The sequence below is a fragment of the Cervus canadensis genome, chromosome 1 (genome assembly GCF_019320065.1).
Source record: "Cervus canadensis isolate Bull #8, Minnesota chromosome 1, ASM1932006v1, whole genome shotgun sequence".
In the NCBI taxonomy this organism is placed as follows: domain Eukaryota; kingdom Metazoa; phylum Chordata; class Mammalia; order Artiodactyla; family Cervidae; genus Cervus; species Cervus canadensis.
The window spans coordinates 111,478,509-111,505,046 of record NC_057386.1 but is presented as its reverse complement, the minus strand read 5'-3'; the positions used below and the strand labels follow the sequence as shown (position 1 = coordinate 111,505,046).

The 26,538-nt window shown below is 60.4% G+C and overlaps 1 protein-coding gene across 5 annotated transcripts in view; it reads left to right on the top strand.

Moving 5' to 3' along the window:
• NF2 (neurofibromin 2) overlaps window positions 1-13,673 on the top strand; it is a 65,904-nt gene extending 52,231 nt beyond the window's left edge. Inside the window, exons 16-17 of one of the 5 annotated variants that reach the window (XM_043437103.1) lie at window positions 979-1,023; window positions 10,933-13,673. In XM_043437103.1, the coding sequence (XP_043293038.1) occupies window positions 979-1,014 (36 nt within the window). In that variant the 3' untranslated portion in view covers window positions 1,015-1,023; window positions 10,933-13,673. Of the gene's footprint in view, window positions 1-978; window positions 1,826-3,066; window positions 3,086-10,932 lie in introns of those variants that run through there. The other 4 variants (XM_043437095.1, XM_043437110.1, XM_043437087.1 and 1 more) reach the window with 4 other exon arrangements.
• The last annotated feature ends 12,865 nt before the right edge of the window (window positions 13,674-26,538 follow it).

The window sequence follows — 26,538 nt, the reverse complement described above, 5'->3', positions numbered from 1 at the left end:
TTCAAAACCAAATTCTGAATGTTAAGCTTTCGTCCAGACTTGAAAGGAAATGTCTGGAAGAACCTTAATGTTTTAAAAGATGAGACTTCCCATTTATGTGGCTAACAAGTTTCATGTCTTTTTCTCCATGGATGTTTTGAGCTTTCAGCCTTTGGGAGGAAGTTAAGTCCCATGCTGTCAGCCCAAGAATATACTTGTCTTCCGTTGGGCAGAGCAGAAAGGTCCTCTAGCGCCAGGTGACGTCAGCTCCTGACACTTTCCCTAGAACCAGCAACCCCTGTCACATGGGGATCGGTACAAGGTTCTGCAGTGAGCTTAGATGGTGATAGATGTGTTTAATTTTGTACCCTTTACCCGAGTCTTTAAAATTAGTCTCCCAGTTGGAGGGCTGTTTTCAGTGCTTAAGTATCTGAAAACCCTAAGAGATGTGTCTACCTGCCATCACTGAGGGGACAGTCAGGAGTCCTGAACCCTCCCTCCCGACTCCAGTTACCATTGGCTCCGAGTAGAGAATTCCTTTTAATAGCGTGACCTGGAAGAATAGACCTCTCCACCACCCACGTTCCTCTTTCCCCCAGCTTCTGTAATGTAATGGGTTTCCCTCCTGGACCCACGTCTGAAACGCTGAGCAGAGAGAGGAGCTCAAGCGAGGCCTCAGCCTGTGGGCAGAGAGGAGGAAGGACCAGCTGGCCAGGGAGCCGGCGGGCCTCCAAGAAGCTGCCTTGGACCCCTCTGCACTCTATTCTCTCTCCCCCCGCCCCAGGCACGGGCTGTATGTCGCTGCCCCACAGCCCCCGGGGTGCTGAAAGCTGTAGAGATCCCTGTTTCCAAGCCGCAAAGAACAAACAAGTGAAGTCACCAGTCACAGTTTCAGGCCCGGTCTTGAAAGCATTTTGCGAATGGCACAATGATGCGTGACATTGTTGATATCACAGGGTATGTTTTCTGTTTTTCTTCATTTTTATCTTGCTGGTTTAGCCTCAAGCCCAAGGCAGAAGACCTATCTGCATTTGAGCCCTCACAGTAGGTTATGCCCAGGTACTCTGTATGTGGTGATGGGACCGCCCTCTGTGGTACTAACCCCTGCATGAGCTTGCCTGTCTGTGTCCCCGGGGCCACGCCCAGCCCTCCCGGAGGGGCAGGCGGCACCTGGGGCCTGGCCGCAGCATGCTTGAGTCTCAGAGCAGGCGTCCCCCTTGCGGGACCAGGCCGACCTCCAGGGCCCCGGGGGCCGCCTCGCTCGGAGGAGCATGTCCCGGGGCTGTCGGACCAGCCGTCCGTCCTTCCTTCACGTGTGTTGTTGGGCTGGGGAAGGCCATGGCTTCTTGTCCGGTCAGGTGTGTCTCCAGTCCTTCGTCTTGGTGGCGTCCCCCTCCGATAAATAACCCTAGCATGGGAAAGGGGTCTGTTTGGGTGTCTTTTTAACTCGAGATCACGACCTTTCATGTGGTGACAGCCTCTGAAGACCCGTCCGTGGTCACACCTGGCAGCTTCTGGTTATGGGACCGGGGTGGGGTGGGGAGAGCCGCCCCTCCCAACCCCCACCCTCTGTCCACATCTGTTCTTTTCAAGTAAAGCAAACCACTAGCACAGGGGTCTGAGCTGCGGTCAGGCTCAGCGGACCATCTGTCCACCAGCGAGCCCGCTGATGGCCGCCCCTGCGGGAACTCCCTTCGGGACAGTGCAGTCCTGCCTGGCTGATGGGCGGTCAGCGCTCGCCAAGTGAATTAATTGAATGATTGCTGCTTTCCTTCTGCAACAGTTCATTATTCTCCCCACGGGCCTAGGCAGTGGAGAGAATTTATTACATACAATAATAAAATGACATTCTCCCCCTGCTCCTCACCCGAACCCCAGCAGCACCCACGCCAGTGAGCCCACCGACACCCGCCAGTCACATGTGGACATATTCTTTGGTGTCCTCACCATGGTTTCTGCTCCCAGAATAAAACAAGCCCATTGGAAGCTTTGTATCAAAAAGTGCGATCTGGCACAGGATAGATCCTATTTGTGGTTGCCATCCAAGCGAGAGAGGTTAGCTATTAAAGTCCCAGATGGATCTCATTATAAGATGGATTCGATCTGTCAGTGGTTCCAGGAACCCCTGGCGTGAACCACAATTTGTGTGTGACACTTTTATTTAGCGGGCTCCTGTTTTCTCGAGCCTTCATGCCACATGCTGGCATTGAACACCCCGTCACCAAGCGGTGCATGCTCTGTGCCGGGCAGGAGTGAGAACCCTGAGATGAGTGGGCCAGGTGGCACATCACCCAGGTGGACCCACTATAGCTTCCTGGGCTCCGTGGCAAGCACAGGGGCACACAGAAGGCCCATTTTTTGTTTCCGTCTGTGCTGTCAGATACTGTCTGTGACCGTACTCTTCTACCTTGGGATGATTTCATCTCTCTTCTTTCTGTAATGATTCAGAACGTTTCAATTCTTCAGGGGCCCGGTTCTGACCGTCAGTCCTCACTGAGCTGTGATTACAGACAGATGAGGTTTGATTTGTACTGCAAATGTGTACTGCTCCTAGGACATGCACAGACGCCTTTTTTTTTTTTTTTAATGTCTTGATGTGAACTTGTTTTCAAAGTAGGCTGGCTGCAAGCTCCAGTTAACCCAGAATTCAGATTAATTGAGGGTTAATAAAATGGAGTTGGCTCTCAACACAGCTGGACTTGATTTCAGCATCACAGATCAGGCAGTGGTAGCTTTTGGTACAGATGAAGTAGGAGGGAGGCACATTCTGGACCTTGGTGGTTCCAGCAGCCAAGTATCCAAGCCTGCCGGCCAGCCACCTACTATGCCAGGGTGGCTCTGGCCTTGTGCCTGGGCTGTGGTCTGGGCCAGAGAGAGCCGAGATGACGAGAAATACCACCGCAGGCTCTGAGATGTGGGCACCCAGACTGTCAAGGGCACAGCTCCATCTAGAAGGTCCAGGGTGAGAAATGCAGATCGGTGGTGAACCGAAGAGTTTCCATTGTCCTGAGGCTCGTCATTAATCTTGCTTCAAACCAGCCTGCGTTGATTTTGTTTTGTTTCATTTTTTGTGTCTTCTGATCACAGATTCCTTCGAGGAAAGACTGGTTCCCCTCCCTCTGGCCATCTGGGTGTATTCTTCCCCCTTTGCTCTCCGGCCTCCCCCTCGAGGCCTGTGTCTGACCCTCCTCAGTAGGACCCTCCGGGGCTGGTGACACTTAAGCGAAATCCCAAAGGTTTACCCGGAGCAGGGGTTATCATGTTCCTGTGGCAATGCCGAGAGGCAGTCCAGTCTGCCTCACCGGAGCCAGCTGCTCTGCCACTTCCTTCCTCTGTAATTCTTGTTCTGCTAAGGGTCAGTGTCCTCACCTATAAAAGGGGAATAAAACAGTTCACGCCCCTCAGGATTTTTATGAGGATTCAGTGAGTTCCCTGTGGGCTTCCCAACTGGTGAAGCGGTAAAGAATCCGCCTGCTGACGCAGGAGACACACACACAGGAGACACATGTTCGACCCCTGAGTCGGGAAGATCCCCTGGAGAAGGAAATGGCAACCCACTCCGGTATCCTTGCCTGGGAGAGCCCATGGACAGAGGGGCCTGGCGGGCTACAGTCCACGGGGTCGCAGAGAGTCGGACATGACTGAGCAGAGCACAGCAAGGAGTTCCGTTTAAAAACTCAGCGAGGGATTGAACTTACATAAAGAAACAAACCTGCTTGGGAGTCTGGCCCGGGAGGCGCCACACTTGCGTGCGCAGCTCGAAACATGCGTATCCAGTGGTGTTTTCGTTTCCATGTGTTTGGAGGTAAAAGCTTTTAAAAAGCCAGAATGAACCACACCGATGGTGTCGTGTGATCTGGATTCGCAAGGGTGTATTTTTCTGCTCCCGCTGATCTTCGCAGCACATTTCCATCTTCTCCCGATCGATAAGCAGCACAGCTGGTCTGACATTTGCATCCGAGTCTGAGCGGCACTAGCGATCAAAGGCCGCCCTTGGGAACGTAGACCCTTGGCATTCTCGGGGTGGCGGGGGCGGGGTGGGAGGAGAGACAGCGGCATGCGTTCCTGGCCTCTCAGTCTTCTGAGCAAGGGCGTGGGGTCTGGCAGTGAGGCTGGGGGAGGGGGAAACGGTGTCTGGGGCTTGAGCCTCTTGCCTTCAGAGCCACCATGCCGATGAGGTGCGCGGTGGCCGGGTGCGACTTCGCAGCACAGCGCACTGTGGAGCGGACAGTGCGGTCGCAACCTTCACCCCCACCCCTTCTCGAGGGACGCTCTCGTTCCGGGCTGGTCTGAGCGCCAGCAAGCTTGTCCTCGTGTTTCCTGCCCACGCTCTCTGAAGAAGCACAGGCTCTTAAAGGCAATCGACAGATGAGAAATCCTGGAGGTCAGAGAGCTTAGAAAGCTTATTTCCTTTGTAAATGGTGCGAACCACCGAAGCCCTGCTCTGGTTTCTGCTGGTGGGGGTGGGGGGGCGGCAGTGAGGAGCCTCGACGCGCCTCTGAAGCCCCGCCGCCACTCTCGGATCAGGAAGACATAAAAGACCAGTGACATCTTCAATTTGCGGGGACTCCCTCTGGAGCTGCAGGGCTCGGAGTCAAGTAGAGCACTTACAACACCGGGGGCGTGATGAACCCCAGGGCGAGGGTGGACTCGCGTGAGAGGCGTCCCTCCTGGTTAAAGCCACTGGCCCGGCCTCCCTCCTGAGTGACCGTCAGCATTGCCTGCCGGGACCCAGGCCCCTTCACAGGCTGTGCTGCGTGTGTGGTTGACACGCTTAGCGCCCCCAGACCCAGCTCAGGGACCCACTTGGCTCAGCCTCTTTGCCAAAAGACGGCAATCCAGCTCCTCCCTTGGGTGGGTGGGCTTTACCTGGGTAAGCCCGTTCCCTGTGAGAGGTGTCGGAGGAGCCTACAAAGCCTGCCTTGCCCTCCCAGGATATCTTGCCCCCGTTTGGAAGTGCCCGAGGGCACCAGCGGGCCTTATTTGATGTTTGAGTCAAACATCTCATCTGGTCCCTCCGCGCGGACCGTACATCTCCGTGCCGCTTCCCTCCAGCGCCTGATTCGTCACTGCGACCGCGGGAGGGATGAGCCCGGCTGTAAACTCATTCTGCGGGCACCGGGTTCAGTTCCGATGATCCCCGCCGTGATTTCCCTTCTGATGTTGGCGATTTGAAAAGACGTGGGTCTGTCTGCACCGTTTCCCCCAGCTGCTCCTGCCGAGCGCCCTGTGGCCGTCCGTCAGCCTCCCCCTGCCCAGTGAGGTGAAGCGGGACGATTAGTCCATTTTCCAGGTGGAGGAGCTGAGCATCACCCGGGCAGCTGGAGATGCCGGCAGACGCCAGTTTCCAGGCGCTGTTCAGCCTAAAAGATGCATCAGCCAAAGGCGCCCTCCGGGTTTTCCCAGGCAGATTTCTCCCAGGAGCAGATAAAGTAGCTGACGCCCAAACTGGATTTGTTCATGGCGGTGGACGCGGCCGCTCGTCCCACCTCCGTTTCAGGATAAGCCTGTGGACAAGCTCTCTGCCCCTGTGCACATCACCAGATGGCTTTCGGGCGCAAGCTGTCAGCTAGCAAGACAGAATCGCTTAATCCGGCCAGTTCCCAGACGCCGTACCCGTCCGCCAGCCCTGCCCCCCTCGGCTTCTCTTCCGGAAAGGGAACGTTGATCACACCCCAAACCAGAGATTATGTTGGAATTCGCCGCTGCTTCTGGATTTGGCGTTCACCTTCCTGCTCCCAGTGGTGGAGAAGCCGCCGGTCCTTTTGTATCTGCGCTGCCCCCGCCACTCCAGCCCCCACCGGCTCCTCTGTTCTTAATATGTAGTGGCGGGAGAGGAAGTGTAACATGATTTTAGGGCTTGCATTTCAACTTCCCCTGCTTTTTTTATGGGAAGAGCAGGGTCTCAGCTGCTGGAGTTCTTAGGTTAGTGTCTAAAACGGGTTCAGCCTTGTGGGTCTCCTTGTCTGAAATAAGACTCTCCCCCCCACCCCCGCTGCCTTTCTCTCTTACCCCCCAGGGATGAGTGGATTGAGGCGAGGCCCCCAGAGACTAGTTGGAGGACTCCCGGCTCCCTGATTAGTTTTGTTCTCCCAGCTTAATTGTAGAGCTGCTTCTCGCTGTCTCGTCACTGATCGCCCAAGTGGCGCTGTGTCCTGCCCACCCCCACCCCCGATGCCACCCCCTTTTCTTTAGGAACCAGATTATCACAATACAGCCTCGTGAATCAATTTTCTCTATGCGCTGATGAAAGTGTAATTCATCCTTAATCAGGCAGCCTTGCCGCTGCAGGCCCCGTGCCGGAATACATCTAGTTCTTCTCCCTTCACTTTGGGAAGCAGTGCCCCACCCCCCCCTCCCCAAAAGGACTTTTAGAGGAGAGCCGGGGAGGAGGGAGCTGGCAGCCAACAGGCTGGGGGGGCTGTGTTGCTCCAGCAGGGGGCACTCCCGGGAATGAATGAGGCTGGAGGAGCCTGGGAGCTGGAAGCCTTCCCTGCAGGGCGGGGTGGGGGGGCCCGCTGAGCCGAGCGGTGCTCCTCTCTCGGTGCCTCCGGGCTTGCTGTCTCTAGATCCCCGGGGCCCTCTCTCAGGAGCAGGCAGCGGCAGGTGCTTGTGTGTCTCTCTGGGCTGCCTGAAGTCCTTGCCCAGTGAGCTGGAGGCCCCTGAGTCTGCCTTTTCTACGCGTGCCCGAGTCCGGGAGAGGCGGCTGGCTAACCAGCTGCCTCCGAGGGCCAGGGTCTTTTTAAGGGCACAGATGCAGCTCCCGAATCCAAACTCGTCTGTTAGCTGACGGAGGTGCCTGTGCGGTCACACTGCACACAGCTTGGGTGGTGTGAAGAGGTCTCGCCCCTGCCGGGTGACTCCACCCAGGTGACCCCCCATCCCGTCCTGCCCTGGCCCGCCCGGTGGCGGTCACAGACAACAGGCAATGCCATGCGGAGGTGGGCGGGAGGGGGAGGCGACTCTGCCAGGCTTGTGGGTCAAAGCTGAGCAGGAAGAAGGGGCCAGGCCACAGGTGGACCAGACGCGCCTCCCCCCGCCCCCCGCCCACACAAACACCCCGAAGATGAAAACCACGTCCAGCTCTACAGCCAGCAGAGAAGAGGAAGTTTGTCTGCTTGGAATGGAGCTTGGATTAGTGACAGACTTGAACAGCCGGTTCAGTCGAGAGAGAACTTAATTCCTCCTGTATTATTCACACGGCTGATCTGAATCAGGTATTAGGAGACAGCCGGAAGAGAGGAGCGGTCAGCCCTGAGCCCGATGAGGAGACGTTCATAGTCTTCTGTCGTCCTTGGGGTGCCGACGAGCGGACCGGCTGAGGCCGCACCTCCTCAGAAGGCTTCAGAGAAGGAGGAGTGGACCCTGCGGGTGCTGGATGAGGCAGCCTGTGTGCGTGAAGCCCCACTCATCTGTCCACGTCCCCAGGCCTTTCTGCTCCTCCAGCTACTGAAATGGGGGGTCCTCTCCCAGCCCCAGTCCTGGAGGCGCTGACCCCCTCCGAGCAGTCCGTCTGGGGGTGATGACACATGCTGCTGGGTCACCAAGGGGCTGCAGGGTGTGGGGTGGGCTCACGGGACGAGCTTCGGCTCTCCCGTGCAACACGGCAGGATGCAAGGCCTCAGTCGGATCATCTCCCGTGTGGTCCCTTGCCTGCTGCGCGGAGAGCCAGGAAGATGGATGCAACACTGAGTGGGTTGTACACTTTGGAGGGTGAGAAGGTGGCCGGGATCCCGGCCTCTGTGACCTCATCTCCAGGAGTCTACGGAGACGACCACGGGGGCGGTTCACTCCACAAAGGGCCGGCTCTATACCGTTTCCGCTAGGGCTTCTCCCCTTTGGTTAGGAATGCATCCTGCCTGAGGTTGCACGATCAGTGTGACAGTCAGGGAGCTTTCTTAGAAAGAGCTGGCAGTCAGGGATCCCACAGGTGAGGGGAGTGATCTCAAGCCCAGAGGCCAGGAGCGTCGCTGGCAGACCCCCTAGGGGGAGGAAAGAAGCCCAGGCTTCTCCCTGCAGACCCTCCCCCTGCCGGCCTCCCCAGCCTGCTCTCTAGCACGATCATGATCACGGAGTGATGCTTGAGATGAAGGATACTGCTGAGTTGGGGCAGGCGGGGGCTGCCGTGGCCACCAGGAGGGTTCCAGCCACTCGTGCGGGATTTTTCTCTGATGACGGGCTTCCTGTGGGAATTGGAACCGCCACGGCTTCCCTGGTGGCTCAGACGGTAAAGAATCTTCACTGCAGTGTGGAAGACCTGGGTTCCGTCCCTGGTTGGGGAAGATCCTGGAGAAGGAAATGGCAACCCACTCCAGTATTCTTACCTGGGAAATCCCACGGACAGAGGAGCCTGGCGGGCTGCAGTCCATGGGGTCACAAAGAGCGTCTGAGCGACTAACACAGGATTTACATTTACACGAACCGTGCAGAAAGAGGGAGTGATGGGGGCAGGTCTGTCTGTGGGCCAGGGCCGGAATCCCAGGGCCCTTGGTGTCAGCAGCCACGTTGGCCACCTCTGTCTGGCGGCCCCACCCATCCGTCCAGCAGCCCCGAGACCACAGTACTGTCTTCTTGTCAAGGCCATGCGTCCACGGTGCCTCTCTGCTTCCTCACGGCCAGGGCATTGGGTCTGTCCTTGCACCTCTCCTTGGACTGGGGCTCAACTGCTGCTCTTGCGAGATAAGAGGTCAGTGTGGGCTGGGGTCCAGGGTTGCGTGCTGCCCACCCAAAGAGGGCTTCGCCTCCTGGCAAGGTCACGCTGGAGTGAGTAGCTGGAGTCTGGTGCTGGCACCTCGAGGGGACATCCGGCACGCAGCTCGCGTAGACAATCCAGGAATTCTTGGCGCCACCGTCATACAAATGGGCAGAAGGCTCTCGGAGGCCCACACAGGCCAGGCTCCCCGCCCGGGGAAGTGGCCAGGCCCCCCTCCTCGGGGGCATTTGCTCGCCCCGCCTCAGCAGCCATGAGCCTCCCCTCTTCACCTGCACCCCTTCTAACCTGTGCTGTGCCCTGCTCCCTGATCCCTGGAAGGCCAGGAGCCAGAGCTGGGGGAGAAGGGACGTGATCGCATAGTATCACTAGCCATAGCGTGTCATCGGGCGTTTCTGATCACCCTGTGAGGAAGGAACCGCCAGGACCACCCTGCGGCTCAGCAGCCCAGGTGGGCTTTGGGTCAGGCGGTCTGGCTGTGCCTGTGAGTGGCTCGGTGTGTGGAAAGAAGGGCTGTGGCAAGCCGTGTCTCCTGCGGGTCCCCTGTCCCTGGAGGAGCTGACCTGAGGTCCCCTGGGTATGTTGGAGGAACCTGAGTGGTACACAGGCTTCCACCCCTTTCGGTTCACTCTCTCCCAGGACAATTTTTGTCCCAGCGGCTCTCTGGCTCTCTCTTTTTTCCGCATCCTGGTTCCTGTTATCACCGAACGTGTCCTTCCCGGTCCTTCTCCTCTGTTATGTTTAGGGAGAAGCCCATCCTTCTAGAGGGAGTTCCGTCTCAGCAAAGAAATGAAAGCTCTCTACATTCCCGTTAGAGCTGGGCTTTCCAAAGGGCTTCAGAAATTGGTTCCACTGAAGGAAACAGCTCAGATGCCTCCCTGCATTTAGCTTGTTAGTCGGGAACTTCAAGGCCAAAAGATTTGGCAGGATTTAAAGAGCCGGCTCTCAAGCTGTCTCATTTCGAGTGCACTGATGCTGTGCATCTTTGATGGTGAAGTGGTTGGGTTGGAGCCTTCCTCCCCCGCCCTTCGGAGAGCCAAGCTCTTTGGATTCAGAGGCTGCCAGAGGTCTCTGAATGAGGGAATGGGCCAGGCCATCTAGCCTGCCCCCGTGGTTGAACTCCAGAGAAAAGGGGCTCAGAGAGGTCAAGCGTGTCCCCTGAGGCCACACAGGGAGCTGGTGATGGAGAATTAGCACCTGGGCCTCTCCAGCCCGGTGGGGAACTCTCGAATTTCCCCCACATCTCACCATTCTTTGCAGTCACCACCTGAGTTTTGCTCACTCGACAAGCGGAGCTCCCACCACACAGCACTAAGCCGGTGGCTCGAGGGCATGAAGGTGGACGGACCGTGCGTGCTGTGTGTCCCCATCCCCAGAAACTCGCCTCAGCAAAGTCCTGGAGCTGGGCGTGGCGCACACAGCCTCGCCGGCGCGGTTGATTTTAGGAGCAGAGCCGGGCGCTGGGAGGGTGCCCACGCCAGATGCTTCCGCTTGGGGAGCTCCTGGCAAGGGGCCTGCCGGGTTGGGGAATCAAGGTTTGGCAGCCCCGAGAGGTCGCAAACCTTATCTGCCAGCCAGGGGCCCCTCCCCCGACCCTCCCCCTGCCTTCCGCCTCTTCCCCTTGCTCCTTCCCCGAGCTCCTGCCTCTCAGGAAAGGCCTCAGGCCCAGAGCACCCCCCACCACCACCACCACCTGTTCCCCCCTCCCTGCCTGAACCAGCCCCACCTAGAAAGCCCGAGCCTTCCATCCCAGTTTGTGGATGGAAACCCCCTCTCAGCCGCCAGGTCATAGGCAAGTCGGCTCTGGGGTCCCCTGGGGAACCGGGAGCAGAAGAGACGAGCTGGTCCTCACGGGCCGCAGGCCTGCCCCGCCCGAGGCCCGTCGCCTTGCCCCAGCGGCGTGCCCAGGGCCTGAGGACTGAGACGGCGCTGCCGAGCTGGCCCTCGAGCCCTGGCATGGACAGCACACCCCGTAGACGGGGATGGAGGAGTCTCTCCAAATGCCCCTGGGTCTTCTGCCCGCCAGCCCTCCCTCCCTCCTGGCGTGTCCTCACTGGTCACCTCCCAATTCGAGTCCTTGGACGACTCTGGAAACTTGCTTGGGGCTGACCACCGGCTTCTCGAGCCGTGTTCCCTTTCCTTCCAAACCCGTTTCGAGCTTAGTCCCCGAGGCAGGAGGGTGTCCTGTTGTGAAAGGGCAAGAAGCCAGCCCCGCCTTCACCATCTTCTCTGCTTCCTTGCAGCTCACCCTGCAGAGCGCCAAGTCCCGAGTGGCCTTCTTTGAAGAGCTCTAGCAGGTGACCCGGCCACCCCAGGATCAGCTGCTTCTGCACGCCCGCCCGCGGCACCGACGGGATGGGCCCGACACCGCGGGAGCCGTCCGAAGGTGGGCCGAGCGGAGAGCCCAGCCCTTTCATGTGCAATTGCCTTGAACTATGATCCTGCAGAGGGTTCTCTCGTGGGGTTCTAGTTCTCCTGACCTGAGTCTTTAGGTTTTTTAAAAAAGTATTTGTCTCTCCTCGTCTGATGTGGGATCCTATGCTTCCTTCGTCCAAAGCACCCTGGAGTGTGTGTCTTACTGGCCCCCGCTCCCCTGCCCCGGCTGACCTCCCTGGACCCCCTGCTGGGAAGTAGCTTCAGGGAGGGGAGTACACAAGCCCCCTGGAGACCCAGAGGCTGGTGCCATCCCCCAGCCCTGCCCCCAGGGTTCCAGAACGTTCCTCTCCTTCCCTGGTGAGGAGCTGGTGTGGGAACAAGGTGGCCCAGAGTGGCCCACCTGCTCCACGTCATCGGAGAGCTCGGCCACGACGAGCCAGGAGGAGATGGGCGCTCGGCAGGCACCCCTGGGGGGCAGCGCTCTGGCCACCCGTGGTGGGGAGTGGGAACACAGCTGCGCCCGGGGAAAACCCGGCCTAAGCTGTGGTGAAGGGCTGGCTGCCGGCAGAGGGCCTGGGAGGCCAGCCAAGCCTGCACCTGGAACTTGTAGCCTACGAAACACTCACTGCCTCTCTCTGCCCGCTCAGACCCAGGCCTGAGAGGCAGGCATAGGCGGGGTGGGCCTCTCCAGCTGGAGGCTCTCCTGCATGTGCGGGGGCGTGAGGGGGTTCCCCATCACTCTAGTCAGCCCAGCCACGACCCAGGTCTCTGCAGGGCTCTTGAGGCCCCGCAGGGATGTCTCACTGGCCCCAACACCCAGCGCCACTGACATGGCCACGGTCCGTCTTGCCGATCTGAACCATCCTTCCTCCTGGCCACGCGCTGGCACAGCCCCCCGCCCGTGACGGTGCCTGGGCCTCCTTTCCTGCGGCCCTTTTCTCCCAAGAGCCTTCACTTTACATTCTCCCTGGGCCGTGGAGGGGAGGGGTGCAGGTGACCCCGGGGCTGGGTGGGGGCGGGGAGGCATAGTCAGTGCTCGGCAGCTGCTGGCACATGACCCCCACCCACTCCCCTGCACACCCCAAGGCCTACACTCGCTCCTTGGTTTGGGGCCACTCTCCCGCCCCTCCTTAACGGCCTGCTGGGCCCACCAGCCTGTTTACATCCTTCCCACGGGGCTCTTGTGCAGAGCGGCAGGAGGGAACGCTTGTCCAGTGAGAAGAGGCTTCCTACTCCAAGACGTGTGAGGGCCAGGAGATTTCCCGGGGCAGAAGTGCTCTCCAGCCATCCTAGGTGGTTTTGAGAGACTGAGACGCTCACAGAGATCCCGCCAGATTCCACGGTCAAGCTGCCCTAGGGGTTGTCCTGGGCAGTCCGCCAGCGCCTCGGGCCGCCCTGCCCGCAGGAAGCCAGCCCCTTGGGACGTGCGGGGTGGGACTCTGAACACTAAGCATGAACGGCTGTGGCCGGGAGGTTCCCCTCCGTCTCCCCTGTCCCTCCAAGGCCTCTTACCCTGAGACAAGGCTCCCGGTGGGGATCCTCTACCGTCTGCCCGGCTGTCTCCTCAGGCTCACCACCCATCCATCCCTGACCTGTAGATTTAGTCTGTAACAGCGGCTGTGGGCACAGAGCATGGTGGTCATTTATAAAAACCTTGTCGGACTTTGTGGGTTTTTTTTTTTAATTGTTATTATTATTATTTAATTGCTGCTTGTCTGTCTGAAGTCTGTGGCCACAGGGGAGCGGGGTGGCGTCTGAGCTGTTTAGGGGAGCTGCCTCGGGCTGGGAGGGGGGAGTGGGCCGGCTGGAACACTGCGGTTTTCCTCGGGGACGAGAGCAGGCAGGTACCTCCCGGAGATGGACAGGCGGAGAGGACGGGGCCCTCCGAAGGGTCCTGAGCCCGAGTGGAAGAAGGACTCTAACAGAGGAGCTCCGTGCTCAGGGCGCGCGCCCACCGCAGAGGCGACGTGTGATGTGTGAGTGGACGAGCTGAGGGCTTGTCCAGTTAAGGAAGCCCCTGACCTCCACGAGAGCAGGGCCCTGCTGGGATCGTTGGGTTAGAAGCGCCCCTGACGGGCGCTGGGCGGAAGCACCGGGCCAGTGACCCTCGGCGAGGCTGCACCGGCGGCCCTTGGCGGGTGCACGCACACCACCTCGCTGACGTGCTCGCCGCCCCTCCTGGGCCCCGGGGGCTCTGCCGTCTGCTGTCCCTGTTGGGCGGCCCCCGCGGCCTTACATAACGCTTCCTGAGTGACTGCCTTCTGAGTCCTGGGGACAGGCTTCTCTCTCTCCCTCTCTTTCCTCTTTAGAATCCAAACAGCACATCCTGAGGCTGACAACCGGCGACAGCGCTGTCACCCGCTGACAGGGCTGAGACCCGGCGGCCCCCGGAGGGGGCGGCCTTGGTGGGGGGACGCCCGCTGCCCCAGGGCCAGGCCCGCCCCTCTGGGCTTCCAGGGAAGCTCCATCGGTTTTCAAAGACATCAAACCACCCTCCCCCCTCCCGTGGGGCCTCCTGTCAGGGCCGGACCAGGGAAGGCTATTTGCTATTCTGGCGGACTGTTGTAATTTAAATGATTGTTTTAATAAAAATTCTCAACTGTAAAAAGTTGGTCTTGGGCCTCCTCAGTTTGCTCGCCACTCCAGCCCCTGCAGTGGGGGGCGCTGGGGGCCTCAGGAGGAAATGGGCCTCTGCCCCCACTGATGTCCAGGACCTCAGCCCTATCCTCATGTCGGTGTGGAAAGGACTGCCCTTTTCTGGGCTGATGGCAGCACCCCTGACCTCACCCGCCTCGCGCTTCCCACGAAGCAGGCCGTGCCAGTGTCTTTCCCACACCCCTCGCCTGCCCTCAGTTCCAGACCTGGAGACTAGGGTGCCCTACTGGACGGTCACTCCAGGCACCTCTGCTTCCGGGGTCCCCATTTCCGGCTCTGGAAGGGGGGTGGTGGGTGTCAGTTGGAGTCCCCGGGGGCCCAGGTGCTGCCTGCAGGACAGAGGAGGCCGCATGTGGTCACAGGGCCACGTGCCATTCACCCTTGGAGTTGAGAACTACCCTACAGAGCTTAGAGGTTTTTGTTTAAAGTCACTCAGTCATGTTTTTGGACTCTTTGCAACCCCATGGACTATACAATCTGTGGAATTCTCCAGGCCAGATTACTGGAGTCGGTAGCTGTTCCCTTCTCCAGGGAATCTTCCCAACCCAGGGACTGAACCCAGGTCTCCCGCATTGCAGGCAGATTCTGTACCATCTGAGCCACCAGGAAAACCCAAGGATACTGGAGTGGGTAGCCTGTCCCTTCTCCAGCCGATCTTCCCCGAGCAGGAATTGAACCAGGATCTCCTGCATTGCAAGTGGGCTACCAAGGAAGCCACATATATATATATATATATATATATATAAAAAGATAGGTATGAAGTTGTAAAGCTAGAGAATTACGAAGTTTTTAAACACTTACTATTTTGTTCATTTTAAATGTATACAGTTCGTAATTAATTCAACTATTTTTGTTCAATAAATAATAGGAAATTGCTGGGGTTTTTTGACGTATAATTGATTTACAACGTTATGTTAGTTTCCGGCGTGCAGAAACTGCCACATTTCTTAAATGTAGGGTATGTTATTTGCAGTGACTGGAAATAGTCTGATTTCCTACCTAGTCCCAAGCTACAGAAAGAACCTTATAAATACCAGTCATCTGAAGTTGTCCAGACAATATCTTTCCCTTTTTTTTTTTTTTAAGCCAACCCCTAACCCCAAAAAGATAACAATATGCTCTCACAGATGACAAGATCACCATTCAGTGGGGTTGGGATTAACCAGGGAGACAGGTTGAATTCTCCTTTGCTTTTTTTGTCGTTTTTCGTTTGTTTTCACCGCGCTATAAACCCAAAGCTGCTGCAGGATCCGGGTGTTTCACTGTGGCATTTGCAGCCGGGCCCCACGGGGGTCCACGAGTGGCTCCTTCTGGCATCCCTGCCAGCACTTCACCCTGCTCTGCGGTCCTCGCCTGAGATGAGTGCCTGGCAGCCGTCCCCAGGGCTGGCCACCCCAGAAGCCTTCGCTTTGGAGGAGTAGGTCGGGAGCCACCCACGGATGTAACGACGAGTTGGCAGCAGGACTCCAGGGGGAAAGGTATTGGTGAGGAGGTTGCTGCAACCGTGTCTAATCCAATTTCTCTTGCGCGTCTGGGGAAGAGACAGTCGAGCCATCCGCGTGTTCTCCGTTGTCTCCCTCTCAGAGAGCCCAGGCAGCTGAGAGGGAGGCCAAGGGCTCCTCTCCCCTCCCGGGCCTCGGCGGGGCTCCCTGGCAGCCTGTCATTACTGCATTATGGCAGGATGCTGCGGCCGCAATCCCGGCACCGCTAGGGAGGCCGGAGCCGGCTCAGGGCCACTGAGCATCGCCAGGACCTGAGCCTTCACAGAGGAACCCCCACCGAGTCCCCTCCCAGTTCCCACTTGATGCCTATTCCCCGCTGGCATAGTAGCCCCAGAAATAGCACCTGGCACGTTGCCTCTGAGCCGAAGAAATCGAGACACCTCCCGGTGAGGTCACTTGCTGCATACCCACTCCCTGCCTCCTGGCTCCCCCTCTGCAAAGAGGGCTGGGAGTGACGCCTCTGGGTACCTCTGAGATACTGTTAGGCTAACATGAAGACGAGACCCCCCAAAAAATACTCAGATGTCTAAGGGAAAGGGGATTGTGGGGGTGTAGTGCTACTGCCGTTTCCTTACAAGTACCAGGAGCGATACACACGAAGAATCGCGCCATCTTTCCCTTTCACACGACCGTGAGGAGGGCCAAGGGACACCACACGGCCGAGGGGCTCCAAGCCCCTGACCTGGAACTCAGAGGAGACCCGGGTTTCAGCCACTTAGCAGCCATGTGGTCGAGACAAGTTACCTAAGTGTGGGGCACAGCAGTTTCCTCATCGAAAAGGGAGTTTTGTTGGGGTTTGTGGGAGTTGATCCGGGAAGCTCTAAGCCCAGTGACTCTTTCTCTGGAGGCTTCCTTTGAGGATGGAGTGGGGGTGGGGGGGAGTTGCGGGAGGAAGCAGAGGAAAGGGCAGTGGGTGACCCAGAGGAAACCCCAGCCCAGGAGGGACCGGGCCCCCCTGTGGCCGCCCCCCGGGCCCCCTCAGCCCACCTGCACCCGGAGCTTAATGACCTGCATCTGGCCTCTCTCTCCTCACTGTGTTTGCCCAGTGCCAGCTGCAAAGCCCAGGGAGATGATAGATCACCCAGGCTGGGGGCGGCCTGGAGAGGATGTTCTGGCTTCGTCACATTAATACCTGCTGCTCCGGTCAATAATTTACTGGAGGCTCAGGGTGAGCACCGGTGGGTGCACCTGGAGCAGCCCATCCAGAGCCCGTGGGCACCCACGGCAGACGCCGGTGTGGGGGATGTCGGAGGGGGCAGCGACGGGCATGCAGCGACCTCATTTTCTCTTATCAGCCATGAGAAAGAAGTCCCCGTGGAGTTCTTGCCCATTTTCAATATAAATAATGTAATTCCCCCACCTGCCTGCTCAGGGAGGAAGGGGCAGCCTTTGATCTGGAGGAATTAAGTCAGTAAACAAAAGGGAAGAAGGCTGCGGGGGTGTCTCCTTGTAGGCACCTGCTGTGCCATTTACCCAGGAGATGGAGCTAAACCCAGAACTGGGGGGACATGGACAGCTTCTCTCCCTCCCACCCTTCCCCCGGACCTCCCTGAAGTCTCCCTTCCTCCAGAGCCGCCTTCCCTGGGCCACCACGCAGCCCGGCCTCTGAAGCTCCCACCCTCCCCAGCAGTGGCCCAGCCTGGCCCTGCATGGTTCCCAGGGGAGTGTGTGCGGAGTGCTCTGGGGTGGTCTGGGCTGGAGAAGGGCTTCCCCCGACCCCGGGGGACGGGAGGCGCCCGTGACTGGCAGAGCCACTCAGACGTCGGTCCCGCCTGCCTGGCCGGTCAGGGTCCAGCCTGTGCCTCCGGAGAACTGCTCTCTGCTTGCAGCCACGCGGCCGAGAAGGTCCCGTCCCCAGCTCTCCAGGCTCCCTCGTGCTTGAGTGCAGGTCGAGTTTTGGATGAGAGGAACCCAGGCCCCTTCCTGTTGCAGGCATCTCTGAATGCGGGTGTTTCTAAAAGAATTCCGCAGGCTGGTCTCTCTTACCTCCCCTTTGCCTCCGGGGAGTGGAATAAAGACAGACCCAGGGTCCCACGGGGCAGGGCTGGGGAGAGGGGTCTAGGGGTGGTGGGCTGTGGTCTTGAACCAGGCACCCTGCAGGGTCAGCCTGCCTCACCCCACCCTCTCTCCCAGCCCCACTCTCCTCTGGCACAAACTGGGGAGTGGGCAGTTCTGGTACCTGTCCCCATGTTAGTGTGAAGGGCAGGGGGCCTGGCCCCACCTCGTCTCCGGCCACGTGTCTGGCTCCTGACAGCCCAAGCGGCGGCCGGGGCAGCGCTGTCAGCCAGGCCTGCTGAGACAGGTGCTCTGCCCTAAAACCCTTGGGGACCCCCCCACCCCCAGCTTCTTTGCCCACGCCGGAGTCCCTCCCCCCCAGCCTTCCGCTCCCAGCCGAGTTCCTCAGGCAGAATCTATTAAGTCCTTCATATTAGCCGGCAAAGGGGAAACAACCCTCTTTCATCTTAACTGGAGTGAATTTGCATTAACACCTGGGGAGTTCTGTTTGCCTTGAGAAAGCACATTGCTATTCTGAGCTCACACGCCGGGCGGGCGGCCGTCGAGCGTCCTATTCTTTTATTAATACGGCTTTTCTCTCCTCCCCGCTTTCCCCGTGGAATAGTGGGGAGCAGCTGGGGATACCAGGACTCCCTGCCCCACGTAGGAAGGTCCCCAGAAACGCTGAGAAGGGAGAGCGGGGAGCAGCTCTCAGATGGAGCGGACATGTATGTCCCCGCCAGGCGCATCCCTGGGCCGCACCCTCACCCCACTCCCCGCTCCAGGAGGCCCTCGGGCCCCAGGGGCAGCCCCCACCCCAGCATCCTTGTCTGCCAAGCTCTGCTGTGACCAGTCTGTACTGGGTGTCGGGTCACCCCACTCCCCGCTCCAGGAGGCCCTCGGGCCCCAGGGGCAGCCCCCACCCCAGCGTCCCTGTCTGCCAAGCTCTGCTGTGACCAGTCTGTACTGGGTGTTGGGTGGAGAGGCCCAGCAAGGCAGTGATCAAGGAGCTGGGGCCTGACCTGGAGGGGCTCCTTAGGTGGGGGAGGGGGTCGGGAGATGTGGAGGACTCAGGGATGGCTCCCTCTGGGTCCAGGGGCCCTGGCCGTGATGATGACACGCAAGTCCCGGCGTGACAGATGGGTCTGACCCTCTGCCCGCAGAGCCCACATCAGCCACTGTCCCATCCTGTCACCGATGCAGCATCAAGAGTGTTTGCAGGAAATGTGGTGTCAAGGGTGGGCAGAGCTTGGTGGTCGGGTCTCAGACCTGGAGATGGAGGCTCCAGAAGGAGACAGACGATGGGGAAGGAAGGGTACATAGGGACACCCCTCCTTTGCCTCCTCCTCTTGCTTCCAGTCCTCCAGGAAGCCCAGTTCCTCCCCAGGTTCAAACCTGGAAGGGATGAGCCTCCCTTCTCCCCAGCTCCAGCTCCCGTGGGCCAGGAAGCTGGAGGGGGCAGGCAGAGAGTCCACTGGGAGCAGTGGGAAAGCAACGCGCGCCAGGGCACCCCGCCTCACCTCCCGCCTCCTGCTGATCCCCGATGACGGGAGGGAGACGCAGGGCAGACAGGAGGAGCCGGGCACCATCTCCTCTGGCCAGGCAGAGAAGGGTCCCATGAGGACGGGGGGTGGCCCCGCGGGGCTGGGTGGGGGGCAGCGCTGCTCAGAGGAGAGGGCTTGGCCTCTGGAGCCCCACATCTGTCTTCCGTGGGACGGACCCAGTTCCCAGCCAGGCGCAGGGTCATCGTGGATCCCAGGTCTGAGCCAACACCTTCCACAGCGAGAGTTTATTAAGCAGGGCCTGCCGCTGTGTGGTTATGGCTGTTCACTATTAGCTCGTCCTGGCTCAGGTGTCAGAGGAGACAGCTCAGGGCGGCAGGGGCCTCGAGGGCGGGGAAAGGAGACGGTTCTTCCTTGGCTTTGCTCCTGCGCCCTGAGCAGACCACCCCAAACTGTCCCCCCATTAAGAGAGGGGGGCAGGATATGGCCAGTTGGGGCCCCCGAGCTCGGGCCCCCTGGGTTGACACAGGAGAGGGGCTGGTGGTCGTATATCTCTGAGTGGGTGACTCTGGAGCAACCTGGGCACAGCCCCCGGGACTTGGAGGGGAGCCCCGAGGGTCCGGGAGCCCGATGCCGCTCTCAGCATTCCACGGGGATCCTTGGACGCCCCCAGCAGACTGCCCACCCCCCATCCCTCCGGAGACTGGGTCCGTGCCAGGGGCCACAGCTCCTCTTTCCGGTGACATTTACCGGCTGGGAAGTGGCCACCGAGTCGTGAAATCAGTGCCGGCCCGGGGCTAGCCCACTTCATTAGAGCCGGCTCTGCTTCACTGGGCAGGTCGGCACAGGCCAGGCCCAGCACACTTCTACACGCCCAGCCCCGCAGCTCCTCTGGGTGGTCCCAGCCCCGCTGCCTGCCTCAGGGGAGCAGGCCCAGCCCCCCAACCCCAGCACTGACCCATCTGTCTGGGGTCAGGGCCACAGGGTCCCCCGAGCACCTGCTCAGGGCCCGAGGGGGAGAGTCACAACAAGAGTGATTGTGCATGCCTTGGCACCGCTGGTCCCAGCAGGGCCACACTCCCCACCCTGCACATGGGCCCACTTTGGTCCTGGCTGCATCTTAAGGCCCCTGGGGGGCCCTGTGCTGTCACCGCTGTGGGACAGGGTGGGCAGAGTGAGGCTCAGAGAGGCCACCTGAACTTCTCGGAGCTGGGGTGCAAGCCCCATCCGACCTCTGCCTGGGCTGTTCTGCCCTCAAATGAGCTGGGTGTGGCCATCGGCCCCCTAAGGGGGCTCCCAGTGAGGACAAGCCCGGGTGGGGGTCAGGATATGAGGGAGGGGCTGTCCAGGGTGCTGTCGGATGCTGGGAGATGAGAGCCCATCCTGGCCTTCACCCCCACAGCAGGGGAGGCTAGGCTGAGCGTGGTGCTCTTGGAGTGTGTGGGGTTCACTCATGAGCCCCCCACCCGGCAGCTCCTCCTTGGGCCTCCCCCTGGGCAAAGGTGTGGCTCTGGCCCCGGGGAGGGAGCGAAGGTCTGGGGTGGGCATGTAGGCACCTCTCATCACCTCCCAGCCGGGGGACCCCAAGCAACTCAGATCACCCCCGCTTTGAGCTCCAGTTTTCAAAGCTGGAAAACGGGGTCACTGACATCTGCCTTGGATGACTAAACGAGAACGCACTTTAAGTGCAGACTGTGCCTGGCACGGAGGCTGCCATCGCTGCCAGGAAGCACGCGCCAGGCAGGATGCTGTCTGCCCGCCACACTCCCAGTACCGAGCATGATGGATGCAAAACCCTGTCCCGTAACGTCCAGAGTGCCCGGGGCAGGCAGGCAGGCAGCCGAAGCCTTCTCGTCTGATGCCCTCGGTGCCCAGCACAGAGCCTGGCCTGGGTGCTCAGTCCTGTGGGTGCTCAGTACTCAGTAGCTGAGTGAATGAGTCTCAGCCCCCCATCTGTGGGGTGGGGGGCCCCCCACCTGCAGGGTGAGGATCTTCAACCCACTCCCTGGGGCCCCGGCCAGCCGTTGTGCAATTCAGGTGAAATGTACATCTGTGTCTCTTTTTCTGATGGCTCAGAAAGTGTTTGTTTTGATAATTTAAATGCGAAGGAGGAGGAGGAGGGAGGTGGTAACTTCTCAGCAAACCAGATGGGGGCTGGGAGAGGTTCCAGGCCACGATGTCCCCCTGGCCCTGCTGGTCCGGTCAGCCTAGCTGTACTTACCACGGGGCCTGGTCATCACTCAGCCAGCCCCTCCTACAGCCCTTCTGGCCCAGAGGAGCATCCATCAACGTCTCCTTCCCCCTGACAGCCCAGACGATTAGCCAGTCCCGCCTGAATCCGGTGGCCCTGCCACTCGCAGCCACCATCTCTGCTTCCCCCTCCTTCGCCGGGGACCAGGCCAGGGGGTGGGGTGGGGAGTAGGGGCACAAGGCAGGCACAGCACGAATCCCCTCTTCTGGGGCACCACCGTGTCCCCATTTTACAGACCAGGGGCTTGGCTCCCAGAGGCCAGAGACCTGCCCAGGGCCACACGAGTGAGGCCCGGAGATGTCACTCAAACGCAGATCGGTCTAGCTGCGGGGCCCACGCTCTTTATTTCTGTCGCCCTTGTCCCAGCCTCGGTCTCCCCTGTGCTAAGAGAGCTGCAGACTTCCTCCAGGCCCCGCCCCAGCATCCCAGGGACGGCACGATGGATGCAGGTCCCAAGGGGGGCAGGTGCGACATGCCCACACACCCACGGACCGACCCCCAGCTGATGGAGCTCCTCCTCGGGGGCGCGGCTCCATCTGGTCAGGCGCCGCGCCAGGCTGATGGATGGGCCACCCGCCCGACCACCCGCACGCTCACAGCTGTGCTCCAGGGTCAGCAGGGCGCCTCCACGGCCCCTCATTCAGTCATTCAACAAACACAGGCTTAGCAGGGGGGCCCACTGTGTGCTGGAACACAGCTGAAAAATAAGAAGACCCCACTGCTGCTGGGAGTGGGGGTGGGGGCGGCCTGCTCAGGGTCTGCAGAAATGAGGGGTGCAGATGCAGCCCTGGCAGGTGGGACTGGAGGGGGCCATGAGGAGAGGGAGTGAAAGATTCTAGAGCCGACAGCAGGTCAGCAGCAGAAGCCGGGGGCGGGGGTGATGGTATGAGCCCCACTTTCTAGGTGAGGAAACCAAGCCTTGGAGACCAGGCACCACTAGTCCAAGGTCACAAGAGGGAGCAGCAGGGCTGGGCTGGGGGTGACGCTGCATGGGGGCCACTGACACCACCACCCCACCCCGCACCAGCCATGGCATCCAAACCTTGACCCCGGCCCCAGCCCGGCCGGCCGAGGGAGTCCGAGAGCAGCCTCCGCTGCCGCCTCACTCGGGGAGGCAGCTGGCCCCTTGGTGCTGCCGCGGACAGGAGCCGGGCAAGAAATATCACATCATTAAAATGACAAATCCCTTCACTAACTGAACTGGAAGGCCTGCCTCCCTGCCTCAGATCATTCAGCCCCCTCCTCCCCGGCCCCCAGCTCATCCCTCCCCTCCCGGTCCGGCAGGAGCACGTGGAGGGACCACTGCCTCGTCCCTGAGATGACCTTGGGTCCCTAGCCCTCCGGCGGGGACAGGGGGGGAGTCTCTGTTCTACAGGTGAGGAAACAATGGCTCAGAGAGGGGATGAGACCCTCCAGTGGGGGCTGCCTCATCTCCAAGGGTCCCCACCCCAACGTAGTGGCCGGGGCTCCCTGGGTGATCTCAGAGCCCACATCCAACTGCAGAATTCCATGGCCGTGCCCTGCCCCTGCTCAGAGGAACAAGGCCACAGCAAGACTTGTATTCCAGAACGCTACCGTGATCTGACACAGCGCCTTTCCCTGGGGCCCATCCTTGTCTCTCTCCCTGGGGGGCAGGGGGACACTTGTCTGAGCCCCATGTTGTGAGAAGGATGGGGCAGGGCTGGCTCTCCTGGATTTACAGGCAGGAGCCCCGCAGGGGGGTTGCCGAGGCAGGCTGCCACCCTCTGTCTCCCCATTTGACAGCAGGTCCTCTGGAGCAAAGCTGAGGCCGCGCCACGTGGGGCCTGTGGGTACTGAGTGAGCGCCCGTCTCTCCCCGGGCCCACCTGTGCGTGCCCATGTCTCATCCACGCCTGCCCACACATGCCAAGCATGCTGCACACCCAGAAGCATGCGATGCAGGTCCAGCCCTGGGCTCTGGGGTCCCGGGCGCTCAGACCTATCCACCCCCACCCACATGTGTGCACACACTTGGCCACAGCCGCACACGCCCTCGCCCACCCCTCAGGCGCCCACCAGCCCCGTCCACATACATCTGTGTCCCATGCCCAGAGCCGGCAGGAGCCCCACATGGAGTCCGGGCTCCTCCGGGGAGCGGGGCAGGTGAGCAGATGCCGGGAGAGGCGGCCCGGCCCCACAGGCAGCCTGATTCCCAGAATGACCCCCCCACTCCGCGGCCCTCCTCCAGGCCCAGCCAGCAAGGACACGCCGTCCGCCCGCCCGCTGTCCTGGTCTCCTTGGACGCAGACAGATCCCACGGAGGCGTCTGGCGCATCCTGACTCGGCCGCAGCCACCACTCCGGCCGACCGGCCCCTTCCCCGTGCCCAGGGCCGTCCTGCCGTCCTCCCCCAACCTGCATGGCGGCCGCGCCAGCGCCCCCCCGTACCCCTCCCTCCCAGGGTGGAGAGGCGGCTTCTTTCAGAAATCACCACGAGGGGGTCTCCCAAGCCTTTCCACCTGACCTTGGGCCAGTCCTGCCTCCCTCAAGACCTCTGTTTTCCCGTCTGGAAAATTGGGAGGGAGGTTGGACTAGAAATCTGCTAAGGTCTTGCCCGTCTCTGGCTGGGCGATTCTCCCAAAGGGTGGGAGAGGGGGGTTAGGGGAGACACAGGGAAGAGGAAGCAGATACAGAAGGGGACGGCCCCTCCCTGGCCCAGCTCCAGGCGTGAGATGCTTGGGGGCTGGAACACCCGGGGGTCTGTGTGTGCTGAGCCTCTTCTCAAGCGTTCCGGCCCCCTCCCAGTGGGTGCTTCGTTGCCATTTCACAGACGAGGAAACTGAGGCCTGGAGAGATGCCACGGGGAGCCTAGAGCCCACCCCACCCCCGGGTCCCCGCACTTGGCCTCCCCGAGGACCACAGTGTGGGAGCCGGGCGAAAGACTGCTCCCTGTCCTGCCGGCGGTCAGGGAGGGCGGTGTTCCGGGAACCGCTTTCTTCAGAGCCAGGAGCCTCCCCACTCCCTGCTCCGGCTCCTGGCTCCAAGCCCACCCCCCCGGCACTGCCCATCGCTGCCCATCCATCTGCTGTCACTTCCTGGCACGGCCAGCGGGCCATACATCACCCAACCACGAAGCCTGAGGCAGCCCGGCCAGGCGGGTGGGCCGGTGCCCGCCCCGGTGGGACCCACCCCGGGGCTGAGGGTGGGATTTCAGGCGCCCACTCCTGCCTGTGAACAGGGAGCTGGGGCCAGCAGAGGAGGGGTCTCCTTGGAGTCCCAAAGTCCACCCCGGGAGATAGCCACTCCCTGTGTGTGGGGGGGACACAGGAGGCAGTTGTGGGCCACGGGGTGACCTGAAGCGGAGTGTGGGTCGGCAGATGGCCCACAAGCGGAGGGCACTTGGTCGGTGGAGCTCTTGGCAGGAGGACAAAGACTCTTGTCTCCCTGGCCCCCACCTGCCGAGTAATTTGCTGATGGAGGTCACTGTCTCCTGAGGGAGCCATGCTGGAGGGGGGCAGCAGGGAAGGCTCACACTTCGGGGGGGGTGGTCCTCAGTCAGCCTCCTGCTCCCCTCAACCCGCACACCCCCACACCTCCTGCCCTCACCTCCCAGGGCTGCCTCTGTAGGGAGCCTCCAATTCTGCATTCATTCATTCCCTCATTCATCCATTGACTCATTCATTCAACAACCCTGTCTGAGCATCTGCTCTATGTCACAGCACTGGTATGCAGCCTCCAGCAAATCCAGCAACAGACAAGGACAGAAAGTCCACGGCGCGCTAGGTTGTGGTAGACCACAGACAGAGGGCCTCTATCAAATGCCCCTCCCACTGGTCCCCTAGGCAAGCCCTTGTCACTCTCTTGACCCAGGCGTGGTTCCCCCGCCAGCCTTCCAACGGCATCCACCTACTCTTGAAGGAGCCCAGGGTGCAGGGGCAGGCCAGGGTGGTAAAGCAGGACTGTGGGAGAACAGGTGTGGCTTGCCTGTGTGTGTTTTCTTTTTCAGCACGGTGTGGCCAAGGAAAGCCCATCAGGAAGGCGGCTTTTGAGTAAAGACCTGAAGGAGTGAGCAGTGACGGTGTCTAGAGAGACAGCGTTTCTGGCAGACAACAGAGCAAATGCAAAGGCCCTGAGGCAGCAGGAGGAGGTGAGCAAGGGGGAAAGTGGAGGGCAGAGAGGCACAGAGAGAGGCACCCTGGGCTCCTTCAAGAGTAGGTGGGTGCCGTTGGAAGGCTGGCGGGGGAACACGCCTGGGTCAAGAGAGTGACCCAGGCTTGCTTGGGGGACCAGTGGGAGGGGCATTTGATAGAGGCCCTCTGTCTGTGGTCTACCTGTCCTGCTTCCCTCCTTTTTCTTTTTTCCTTTTTCTTTCCTTCACTAATTAATCCAGCAAATATTTTTTGAAGGCCAGAAATTGATGGAGCCTCTTGTTAACTCAATCCAAAGGACACTCCACTCTGCCCCCAGTGCCTGGGGTGGGGCTGGACCCCCCGCGGCCCCCCTCCATGCTCCGGTTGTCAGCCCACCGGTCCCTTCACACAGACGCAGGGTGACAGGGTGAGAAAAGCCACCGAATGCTGGAGTCTAGGACCGGTGAGTCTCAGACGCACACACGAGGCTGTCCCCTCCCGTCCCTGGTTCTCAGCTTCCTCACCTGTGAAGTGAGCAGGGCCAGAGGACCGAGAACTCTTTCTAGTCTAAAATGCAGACACTTTGTGATTCTCTCCCCCGCCCAGAGCCCTGGGAGCCCAGGGAGGGGCTGGGCTCGATGGAGCCGCTCCACCCTGTCTACAGGGAACTGAGCTTTGAGCTCGGAGGGTCCTCCTCTCCTCTGGACTCGGTGGAACCCCAGGTCTGGGAGGGGCACGCACAGACCCTGGCTGGCACCCCCCCACCCCACTCAGCTGCCCCAGGAGCCCTGCTCAGGAGGAGCCAAAGAAGAGCAAGAGGTCCCAGTGGTGACCGAGCCCCAGCCGGGGACGGATGCTCCCTGCCCCTGGCCCTGCATGACACCCCAGTTCACCCCGACCCCCCATAGCTCCTCTAATTACATAGCCATAAAGCACAAATCTCTAACGATCCAATTAGTAACGCCATTACTCCTCTGTCCAGGATTAAAATTACCAATTAAACTGCTGTCGATTTTATCATCACTTAGGCTCGACACGACCGGGGCACTTCGGGCCACAGAGGCCCATTAGCGGGCCCTTGAGCAGGGCGCTGGCCGGGGCCAGGGCTGCAGGCCTAACTCAGCAGCTCAGAAGGAAGTCCTGGCACCCACCACCCCCAGCGTCCTGGTGCACTGCCCCCGTCCTGTCCCCCAACATCAGGGACTCCAAAAAGATGACAGCCCAGTTCCCGACGGAACCGGAAGTGGCCGGGGAGGAGGGACTTGTGCAAACCCAGCCTCTGTCTGGGCAGCGCCTCCAGCCTGGGCGTTCCCCCACGGTCCCCTCATCAGGCTCCCTGTTTCATGGCCCAGCGTCTCAGCACCAGGCCAACCTGCACGGCTGAGTCCCAGGAGGAAGGGCCGGAAGCACTCCTGTGAAGCCTGGCCCCCCAACCCCGGCTCCTCTCTCTGCTTCTGCAGTGCCCTCTGCCCCCAGCCT